At 28.4% G+C, this 11,188-nt stretch overlaps 3 protein-coding genes across 3 annotated transcripts; 1 reads left to right on the top strand and 2 right to left on the bottom strand.

The window, feature by feature from the left end:
* Positions 1-1,629: 1,629 nt before the first annotated feature.
* On the top strand, positions 1,630-4,700 carry LOC114125238 (uncharacterized; the record flags this gene model as incomplete). The annotated part of the gene is made up of 5 exons (XM_050209529.1): positions 1,630-1,794; positions 2,414-2,634; positions 3,841-4,054; positions 4,229-4,355; positions 4,574-4,700. Coding segments are annotated over 5 exons (854 nt in total), but the record flags the coding sequence as incomplete, so codon positions are not given.
* Positions 4,701-5,020: 320 nt separating this feature from the next.
* LOC114125245 (putative nuclease HARBI1) lies at positions 5,021-6,984 on the bottom strand. The gene is made up of 4 exons (XM_050209528.1): positions 6,835-6,984; positions 6,077-6,374; positions 5,696-6,006; positions 5,021-5,231 (listed from the first exon to the last, which is right to left on the bottom strand). The coding sequence occupies exons 1-4, from the start codon at positions 6,912-6,914 to the stop codon at positions 5,021-5,023; spliced, it is 900 nt and encodes a 299-aa protein (XP_050065485.1). The 5' UTR covers positions 6,915-6,984.
* Positions 6,985-10,245: 3,261 nt separating this feature from the next.
* LOC126554447 (uncharacterized) lies at positions 10,246-10,945 on the bottom strand. Its single transcript, XM_050209527.1, has 2 exons — positions 10,525-10,945; positions 10,246-10,464 (listed from the first exon to the last, which is right to left on the bottom strand). The coding sequence occupies exons 1-2, from the start codon at positions 10,900-10,902 to the stop codon at positions 10,246-10,248; spliced, it is 597 nt and encodes a 198-aa protein (XP_050065484.1). The 5' UTR covers positions 10,903-10,945.
* Positions 10,946-11,188: the final 243 nt, after the last annotated feature.

The raw sequence follows: 11,188 nt of genomic DNA, 5'->3' as shown, positions 1-11,188 counted from the left end.
TTATATAATTAAATATACCTAAATAAATAAATCATATTAGTAAAATACATATTTTGAGATTTTTAGCACATATTTTGTACATATTTCGGTTTAGCAAATACATATTTGGTTTCATAAATACATAATAAATCCGAGCCCTACTAATGAAAATTTATATACGTATGTGCCATGTGGAATAGATTTATCCAGCTTATATTAATTGAATATTGTTAATTCCTATTTACTTATTTGCTAATTTGCTTCACAAAAGTATTCCAAATACTTTTAGAATATTTTTTTAATAGATTTCAGTAACAAATAATAGTTCATACTAATTAAATCTTATATTTTCAATTAATATTATGAATAAATCCATATAAGATTACTATAAAATAAAAATTAAATATTAAATACTTATTAAATACTTTGAAAGAAAAGTACTAGGAATGTGCCCAAGTCTGGCTTATAAAAATTGAAAATGGTTGATACCTATTTGCTTATTTGCTCTTTGCTTATTTCTTTTTATATATTATTGTCAGATCACGGAATAGATTTATCATGATTTTTCACTCCCTTTTAAACGATGATATGTTGAAAGACATTATACCTATGATGGTAATAGGGCCAAATTTAGAACAAATTAGAAGAGTGGCGTAAAGTACTAGCGCTTGCTAATAATCGTGTCAGTTATGGTAAGAATTACCTACATTTACTTATTTTTCAATTCCAAAATTAAATTACATGTAAATAATTTCTCGATAGGTAATTAAAAACTTTAATTCTGTAGGTATACCTGTTATAAATTATTATTTTTTAATTTCACAATTATTTCATACAATAGCAATGTTTTTATATACAATATATTTTACTTTTGGATTGTTGTTATTCTATATGATACGTTACTCACAAAGTTTCACATAAGTCTATAGGTAATCCAATTAATAATAACATAAGTTTAAACAATATTAATATCCATTAATAATATATTATATATATATTTTAAGGAATTTCAAACAACTTTGAATTAACCCCTGATTCAACAATTGAAAGTCCATCATCAGCACACTAACAAATCTAATCAGTAATAAACAAATTCAGAATATGGCTTTATAGTGAACCATCAACATCAAGTAGTAGCTTAAGCGAAAGTGCACCTTTTGATGTCCTTGATAATCACACAAGAATTGAAATGATAATTCTACAGTTGTAGAAAAGGTAATTTGTTAAAGTTCAATATTTTATTACTAAATTAATTTGTTAATGTTTATATTATAATAATTGTATTACTTATTATAAAAATGCCTAAAGTATATTTATTATATATTTTTTAGCGCTTTGAATTGTTGAATTATTTACATAGTACCACAGAGGGAAAGGCTTTGTTAGCCACTTACAATAAAGATGGTATATTAGACAATAGTGGCCGAAGAAAATTATGTAATTTGATAGTAGAAGAGAACTCCTAGACGATCCTGATAAGTCTATTAAAACGCAGCGTTTACTTTTACTTGCTAAGAAATAACTGAAGTTTTTCCCAAAGAGCATATAAGCACATACTTTATATCTTACATGACTATGGTAAATATATAATATAAGCCTGTATTTTTTTTAATATTAGCATGATTATTATACAATATTTTATTCATTCAGGTCCATTGATGAAAAAAAAGTGCCAAGGGAAACTTCTTGATTGTTTTAATAATAGAAGAAGAGAGTATAAAAAGGCAGGTATTATTGCTGCTAGACGCTCCCCTTCTATTGGACATATATCCGAATCGATTTCATTATTAAGTCAAACTGAAACTGACACAGCAGGTAATGTTATGAGTTTTAACATTCTAATGGTCATTTATTACTTAAACCATATAATTACCTTTGTTCATTTTCAAATTACAGGTAATGAAAATGTTGACGATGAAATAAAGTAGCTGAATAATTCTTCTGACCCATGGAACCTTGTGAAAATTACTGGACCATCACCAGAAAAGAACGTTTTAAGAATGTGTTTAATTCAAATTCTAAAGAGCTTTTACATTCGCAGTACATGAAAAACTTTCCTGCATTGAAAAAACCGAATGGTTTTAACTTGTAAGTATTATAAAGTTATAATTATTATTTTATTGTGTCTTATAAATGTCTCCTAGCTGGTAGATAAAGTTTGATTTTTGAATTATGAACATTTAAATAAACACTACTAAAATTGCAGTTGATTAATGACTTCGACTTCTATATCCTAAAAAGAAAGAAAATCTTTTGGAACATTTTCCTATATATAAGAAAAAATATTAAACTTGGGCAAAAAATATCAGATAATCTCAAATATTCTACATTGAAGTGTATTTTAATGAATATCTAAATCTGAAAATCAGGTAATTTTAATTTTAATACTAATTAAAAAACAATTTTGGTAATTCATTTATTAATTTGTTTTCAGAAGGTGAAGAAACTTCATCATTGGCAGCCTTCCTTGTTCTACCATTTCTCTTTTTCCCATTAACAACCAAGAGAAAAAAGGGACAACCTGCCTGTAGACCTTCAAAAGTTGAAGTCAGAGATAGTTTTATCACTCATTTAAGGTCGCATTCTGAAGTTAAGGAAACTATTACAAGGCGTAAAGAGAAGTATGCTCGTTTGGGAATCACTTTGCAACCACTAGTAATAATAGTAGGATCTGATATTAAATAAGAAATTTTATATTTAGTAGCAGATAATAATACTATTATCGTAAGAGGGTTACGTTAGTTGGCATCAATGTATTGTAAAACAAATAAAATAATGATGGTTACAGTGAGGGTTACAACAATTGACTGGAGTCGTTAACAATTATTGTGGGTTACGTTGTGGCTTACATTACTTGACATTATGTTCCCTTGTGGGTTACACTAATCATAAATGATTAAAACCTGAATTTACAACAGGAAAAAATGTTTTGAGGGTTATATTACTTGGTTAAAAACGTGTATTTACATGTGTTTTATCATTATCAGTTGAAACCTCGATTTCGAAAAAGTTGAGGGTTACGTTACTTGGCCTTTCCACCATCGATATCATATTTAAAACTTATTTTATGATTGTAATTAAAATGTAAAATTGAAAAATCAAATTTATGATTGATTTTTGATGGGAATCAAAAAGGTTAGACCCATAAACCTGTTTGCATGTCTATGGTTATGGAGGAAATTCTGGAGCGGCAAACGTTGCAAACGTTTGATAACGGAGAAATTCGGAACGTCCGGTTGCTAAACGAAACTGTAAACGTTTGCAAACATTGCAAACGCCATGACCTAGCGTTTGGTCTGTTTCGTTATAGTAACCAGAACCGTGATTGTTTTTGTTTATACTATTGCCGTTATCGTTATCACAATTCATATTTAGATTTTAAATATTTTAAAGATTTTAAATGAATTTTTATAATTATATTACAATTATTATTCCTGATTTTGGACTAAGTTTGTTAGTATAAAGTATATTTGTTTTAGTACATTATTATATTTTAGTACATTTTAACTGTTACCTATTAACTAATATGTCTCGAAATATATCTTTTGTTAAACACGCAAATGCCAACCCACACAGTCAAATGATAATTACGAATAATACAGATTTTATAACAAGAAACTGTATTGAGGAAGTAATTGTTAAAAACAAAATCATCTCAGAGCCCAAAAAAAAGTCTTTGTGTCGATCTCTATTTGAAGATATTGGCAATGACGAACAAAGTGTTGTAGATCATCAGTCTGAAGAAATAGAAGAAATGTCTGAAGGTTTCATAAGTGTGTGGAATGATTCAGCTATTAAACTTTTGATCGAGCTTAGAAGAGACAAAGACAAATATTTTGCATCAGCTAGGAACAAAAACAGACTGTGGGAAGACATCTCTTCAGAAATGAAAAAAAAAATTATTGCTTTAATGCTAACGTGTGTAGCAATAAGTGGCGTGGATTGAAATTTCAATTTAACAAAGTACACGATAATTCATCAAAAAAAGTTACTGGTAAAGGCTGTCAAACATGGAAATATTATGACATATTGAATGAGTTCTTAGGGTCTACATCAAATGTTTCTCCACCAAAAGGTAACTATTATTTAATATGTTAACCCGTCAGTGGTCGCGATGTGAGCTCGGCGCTCACCTCGTTAGTATTTTGAGAGCCACATATGGACTTTGCATAGCGATACCAACTGCGGGTTAAATGTAGAAATGTACCTACTTATAGATATTTAATACTATATTACACAATATTTTTAGAATGCTTGTCTTCTACATCATTTGGTTCACCAGTGTCAAATACTACAACATGTCCCAAAAGAAAATCGCCCAAGGTCTCGGAGAGTGGTCGTGGAAAACAAAAGATGTTAAGACTTATGGAGGAAAGGTTTGTAATTAAAAAATTTATTTATTTGAATAGACCTTTTTTTTTCATGTTTGCACTGTTGAATATTACATACATTTATATTTTATAATGTACATTTAATTTGTTCTATTTTCATACTGACTATACTCTATTCAGAATAAGTTTGAACCGATCGCTCGACCAAAACACGTTTTTTCGTATTGCCAGATTTTATAGATTAATTTTAACTTAATTTTCAGGGCAACCAGAGATGAAAAGAAAATAACTATCCATGAAAACCTTTTAATTAAGTTAACCGAGGCAAATGAAATAGAAAAAAGAAAGGTTGAGTTGTTAGAGAAGCTTTTACTTAAAAATAACCATTAAACTATCAGGGCTGATTTGTTTATGTAATTTCAAAGACTGAAAACTACAATAATTTTTAATTTTAAGTTATTACGTTTGTTATAAATATTTTATTTGTTTTTAATCTACTATTATATTTATTTAAATTTTAATCATTTTATTAACTATTAAACTATCAGGGCTGATTTGTTTATGTATTTTCAAAAACTGAAAACTACAATCATTTTTAATTTTAAGTTATTACTTTTGTTATGAATATTTTATTTTGTTCTTAATCTACTATTATATTTATTTAAATTGTAATTATTTAATAAACTATTAAACTTATTTAACTATTTTATTTATATATTTCTAGATAATTCATTACAAATTTCATCTCTTTTATTAGTTGCGTTTAGATTAATTTCAGAAATATTAAAATTGGATTCTTGATTTTGAGAAGTATAATCTGTACAGTAAATTTGATCATTTTGGTCCATACATATGTTGTGCAAACAGCATGCGGCTGAAATAAAAGCACCACAAAAATCTTTGTTGTAAACTTCAAGGTACCTACAAAATGTAAAAATTAATTAGAAACATGGGTTATAATAAAATAATTGAAATCATTTGTATAACCAAACATATTGTACACTTAAATAATATTATTATCCGTCATATACATTACAGTGTTAAGTATATTTCATTTAATATTTATATTTCATTTATCTATGGATCGCAAAATCTATGTCGTCGGTTGTTTTTAGTTTAATGTTTAAATTTATTTCTTTATCAACTAGTTCAATAAACTTAGAATGTTCTGTGAATTTATTAAATAGTTTGTTGGATTCTTTATAAGTTGGGGAAGCATGAGAGTTAGGAACAATGATGAGTGATCAGAATTTAAATCAAGTGCTAAAGTGGTCAGATAATTGTATGTCAGTAACGATATGTTTAGGGGGTGAGTATATGGCAGCAATAGTGAGTGGTACAGTGTTAAATATCAATATTTACCTAATATTTCTAAATATACATACTTAAACCACCTGAATCGTCCTAACAACTTTCCAAATGTTAATTCAATCACTACTCTAGATGAACTGAGGGTACGATTAAAATTATGCTTTTCAGGTGTTAATGCACCATTGTCACGATATGGAACCATTACATTATTCGATAATGGATATGCAGAATCTGCTAAGATGTAACAATTTTCTGGAACTAAATTCTGCAGTGGACCATTTAGAGCAACACCTATGCTACTTTTTCTAAAAATCCTGGCATCATGTGATGCACCAGGCCAACCCGCAAAAATATTGGTAAATTTTTGATTGCTATCACATATTCCCTGTTAAGAATAAAATGTATAAGAATCAACTCAAGTGATAGTTTTCAACTTTTTTATTCTAATGACCAACCTGTAAAACTACAGAAGCTACATGTTTGCGGTTGATATAGCAACGTTGATCAATATGCCTCATCCGTGTACGTTTATTCCAGGGAGCAGGAACTTTAATATGACATCCATCCAAGGCCATGAAAGCACCAGGGAAAGCCTTTGGTCTAAGGTGTTTAAAATCTTGAAGAGTTTGATGTATAGCATTTCCCCGAGGCCATTTTATAAACTTATGTTTATGGACTTCCACAATGGAAATAAATTTTCTGACAATACCGTGTGCATTGCTTTTTGACACATCAAATCGATCACCAAGTTGTCTACAGTTATAAAATCATACATAACAAATTCCAGTATATTACAAAGAAAAGCAAATTATAGGTGGGTTAGTTTTAAAAACCAACTTGCAGGTCTAAAATTAATATTTTTTTTTTTATTAATTATTACTAAGTACCTATATCTAATAATTATTTAAATACATATATCCATGTATAACACAATATACTACATTATTTTAACTTATTTGTTTATATTAGGTATGTGCCAATTGAGGATAACATTTAAGAATATACACATATTCCTTTAAAAAAAATATTCATCCAAATAATTGTTTTTCAAATTTGAAATTGAAATTGACGGTTTCTATCTCCTGTACATTTGTTTGTGGCTAAGCACTTTAAAATAGTTATGGATAATTTATGAATACAGTGAAATATCCAAATTTTACTTTTAATTTATAGATCATTTTTAAATTTTTAAGAACTATTTTTTTTATTTTACCTGTATGTCTCTAAATTGGCCATGTACCATATACTTAATAAAATATTATTCTCAACTGTTTTACTTTTTTCACCAACCATATTTTCTCCACTTAAATTATATTCTATACTGATCTCTTTAAACAACACCTATAAAAACAAAAAAATCATTTACTACCTATTAAATTCTAAACATTTCTTTTTTTAAAATTATTCATTTTTTATTAATTACTTCAAATGATGATCGATTTAATCGAAAATGACATTTAAAATCTTAACATTTAAAATGGCAACTACATTTTGAGCATACTTTGTCACTTTTGGTATGACTATTTTTTCACCACAGAATATATTTTCATAGACATCGTCATCATTATCATCATCATCATCTAAATAGAAATTGAAAAAAAGTCAATCATTGAGTGAAAAGATGAAAAATAACTTACACGAGGATAGTAACAATAAATAACAACCAACAATTTTTACCTATATCAATGGCTACAAGAATTTCATTAAGAAAATGGTTTATAGTATTGGGCCTTAAAAGCTCAGAATATATAAAAGTATTCATTATAAAAGGAATAATAATGTATTATTAATTACAAAATAATTAATCAATTAATAAATCAAAATTTTAATAAAAATAATAATTATAATATTAATTATTATATGTTACTATCACAAATAAAAATTGATTATATAATTTGAGTTAGTATCACATCTTATCACGATTAATTTTTTTTTATGTCTTACACCACGACCACTGTTAAACATAATGCCGCACTAAACCAAGCGCTCGCGAATTTCTACGTTTTCAACGTTTCAAACGTTAGCGTTCGTTCTGCAAAACGTTTTCCGCTGCAGAATTTCCTCATGGTTACAACTTACAATATTCCGATAAAATAGTTTTACGGAATATTATACATCCGGTAAATGCAAAAACTAAAGTTTCATTTGCAACGTTATTATATTACCGTATAATTATCTATATTGTCTGTTGGATAGTAAAAATAGCTCATCTCAAATATTTCATGAAACTATGGAACAAGAAATAAAAATTAACTGTTTTAATGTAGCACTTGATAATATGATAAGTGGGCTAAATGATAGGTTTAGTCAAGAAACTTTAGGTATTATTTCTTCTGTCGGTAATGTTTTGCAACTTAGTCCAACAGTTGACAATATTAAACTACTCAATAAAGTATTTACAATTGACATGGATAAACTAGAACAGGAAATTAAATTTCTTAAAGGATTTACTGACATTCCTAGTGGATCTTCTACAACAAATATTGATCAATGGTTAGATTGGTTACAGCAGTTAGATCGAAAAAACATTTTTTCACATTTTTATGATGTTTTAATGACATTTTTGGTCATTCCAGTCACGTCATGTTCTTGTGAAAGGTCATTTTCTAAACTCTCTATTGTCAAGTCAAAACTTCGCAATACTATGACACAAAATAGACTTGAAGCGTTATTACTGATGTTTGTCGAGAAAGAACTATTATCAGAACTTGACTATGATAATATAATTGATGAGTTCAAAAATATCATTCCTCACAGCAGACGTTTGATATTGTATTATTTTATATTTTTAATGTATAATTTACAATGTTTTATATGTTTGATTTAATTAGTTTCTTTAATATTTTTAATTAGGTAGTTATAATGTAAGAAATATAATATAAATTACCATTTACTACTCTGTAAAAATATCTAATTGATAAAATAAACAACTCATTAAATAAAATTTTTAATTTTTGGAACTTTTTAACTTTTGTGACAGTTTAGCAACACTTGACAAGAAAGTCTGGCCACGTCTATGCCGTTAGTCGTGTTAATAACACTAACAAGACAACAACTCTAAAGAAAAATTCGAAACACAGAGGGCTTCGACATTGTCTAACAGCAAAAAATTTAGCTTTTTTACGTTCGTTAAACGCTATTTAATATGGACGATGTGTATTTAGATGTCACGGCTGGATACACCGATGATTGCAGAATAACTCAAATTGAATATCACTCGTTTTTACCTTATTCTACGTCAGCCCTCTCCAATAACGATGAAGTGCGTATCGCTTTACATAACACAGAGTCTTATACTCTACCGTGTGAGAGTTATATTTACATCGAAGGAACAATAACCAAACCTGCAGAAATAACTGACGACATTCGATTTATAAACAACGGACTTGCATTTCTTTTCTCCGAAATGAAATACGAAATAAACGGTATTCAAATTCAAAAACTCGCTAATCCAGGTATAACAACCACATTAAAAGGATATTGCTCTTATAATAAATCGAATATTACATCACATCATAACGCTGCTTGGGATAATGACATTGGAAATAGATTTTATTGAAGGTGATATGTTTAACGTTTGTATTAATCTTAAAGATTTGTTTGGTTTTTACGAAGATTATAAACGTATTTTAATAAACTGCAATCAACAACTTATATTAAATAGAGCTTCGATAGATATAAATGCTATCAAGCAGTACAAAAACAATAAAGTTGTCACAGACGCATCTAAACTAAAAGACGTTAAAATAAACATAACAAAAATATTGTGGAGAATGCCTATAGTAAAAGTCAGTGATAAAGAAAAAATTAAATTGTTGAAAGTTGTAAACAATCAAAAGCCCCTAACTTGTGCGTTTAGATCGTGGGAGTTGTGTGAGTATCCATTTCTACCTCAAAACACATCGCATTCTTGGAAAGTAAAAACATCCAACAAATTGGAAAAACCGCGATATGTCATCATTGGATTTCAAACTGATAGGAAAAATAGCTCAAATAAATCAATGGCATTTTTTGACCATTGTAAAATTAAAAACTTGAAAGTTTATTTAAACGCTGGAGTATTTCCCTATGAAGATTTCCAATGCGACTTTACCAAGAATAAGATTGGTACATTATACCACGCATACACTGAGTTTCAAAAATCTTACTATGGACATGATAATGTTACACATCTGTTGTCCAGATCTGATTTCAAAAATCTATCTCCGATTATAATTGTTGACATGAGCAGACAGAACGATAACGTAAAAACGCCAACTGTCGACCTCAGGATTGAAAATGAAACCGATACACCGTTTCCTGCTTCCACTTCAGCTTATTTTTTAATATTACATGACCAAATTATAACTTATAATCCATTTAATGGTGAAGTGAGAACCTTGTAAATATATATTTTTTTTTATTATAAATATTAAAGAACCTTGTAAATATTTATTGCAAAACTTAATATTAATAATTATTTTATTGTAAAACTTAATATCAATAATAATTTTATTTTTTTATTTTTATTTTATTTTATTGTAAATAAATATCTTATTGTATTGTAAAACTTAATATTAATAAATGAAAAAACTTTTTTTTATATATATATAATGTTTTTTTATTTTACACAAATAACACAAAATTAAAATAGTTTACGTCTTACTAAATGCAATTCCGATACGGCGGAATCGAAGTCACCCGTTTCCGATAATGGTTGCATATTGAAAAATGACGGTCCATCGTTTTCATCAACTGATGATTTTATTGCAAAAATCGGTGATGGCGGCGGTGACAACAAAACAGGTGGCGACATAGGTGTAGGCGATGAGATAGGTGAAATAATCCTCGTTTTATTAAAAAACTAAAAAAAAAAAAATTATTAAATATTGTTATTTAAGGTATAATATATTTTTTTAATTACCTCGTGTGAGTTGTTCGCTCTCTGGTTCAGCAAAGATTCGGATAATTGTTCAGCTGCACACATCTGTATTTGATTACTGAAGTTTGGTATAGATTTAACTACTCCATCGACTTGTATGTTCTTAATGAAAATTGCCATATCATGAACATTATTCGGCGATGATTTTTGTTGAGCGCATTTCTTGTCTATGTACTGAACAATCTCATCATATTGTTTCATAACTAACGGAACGGCAAATACTTCTTTTCGCACGATGGTCTCGAATATACATTTTTCAAGATATTGTAGACGCATAAGGTCCGCCCAATTCAACAACACTCTGCAGCCCTCACGATTTTTTGCTTCCATAACTAGCACATTTTCTCCGCTGTACATCATACTCGATAGTTTATTTTTTTCATCTTCATAAAATATTATTCACTTATACAGTTATACTTATGTGGTGTGGCTAATATGAACGATAATATATTTCCCATATATGAGAATATTTTTTTCATAAGATCAACAGTAATAAGCACATACCGAGAAGAAGTTAACACATGAACAACGACTTGAAATTTTTCACTAGGATCAATACCGATTTGTAAAAACTTACGGGCTGCAAAGTCGATTGTATAGCTTAAAGAATCAATGAGTTCAGCTGGTGGTGACGGTGGTACATAAG

The sequence above is a fragment of the Aphis gossypii genome, unplaced genomic scaffold, assembly GCF_020184175.1.
Source record: "Aphis gossypii isolate Hap1 unplaced genomic scaffold, ASM2018417v2 Contig00507, whole genome shotgun sequence".
Taxonomy (NCBI): Eukaryota; Metazoa; Arthropoda; class Insecta; order Hemiptera; family Aphididae; genus Aphis; species Aphis gossypii.
This window is presented reverse-complemented; position numbering and strand designations above follow the sequence as displayed.

Bases quoted from the DNA above. Each gene is read 5' to 3' on its own strand.
- LOC114125245 (XM_050209528.1), bottom strand. From the start codon at position 6,914: ATGGTTGGTGAAAAAAGTAAAACAGTTGAGAATAATATTTTATTAAGT. The intron at 6,375-6,834 runs GTAAAATAAAAA...TTATAACTGTAG, and splicing joins GCCAATTTAGAGACATACAG to ACAACTTGGTGATCGATTTG. The intron at 6,007-6,076 runs GTTGGTCATTAG...TATTCTTAACAG, and splicing joins TAGCTTCTGTAGTTTTACAG to GGAATATGTGATAGCAATCA.
- LOC126554447 (XM_050209527.1), bottom strand. From the start codon at position 10,902: ATGATGTACAGCGGAGAAAATGTGCTAGTTATGGAAGCAAAAAATCGT. The intron at 10,465-10,524 runs GTAATTAAAAAA...TTTTTTTTTTAG, and splicing joins GAGCGAACAACTCACACGAG to TTTTTTAATAAAACGAGGAT.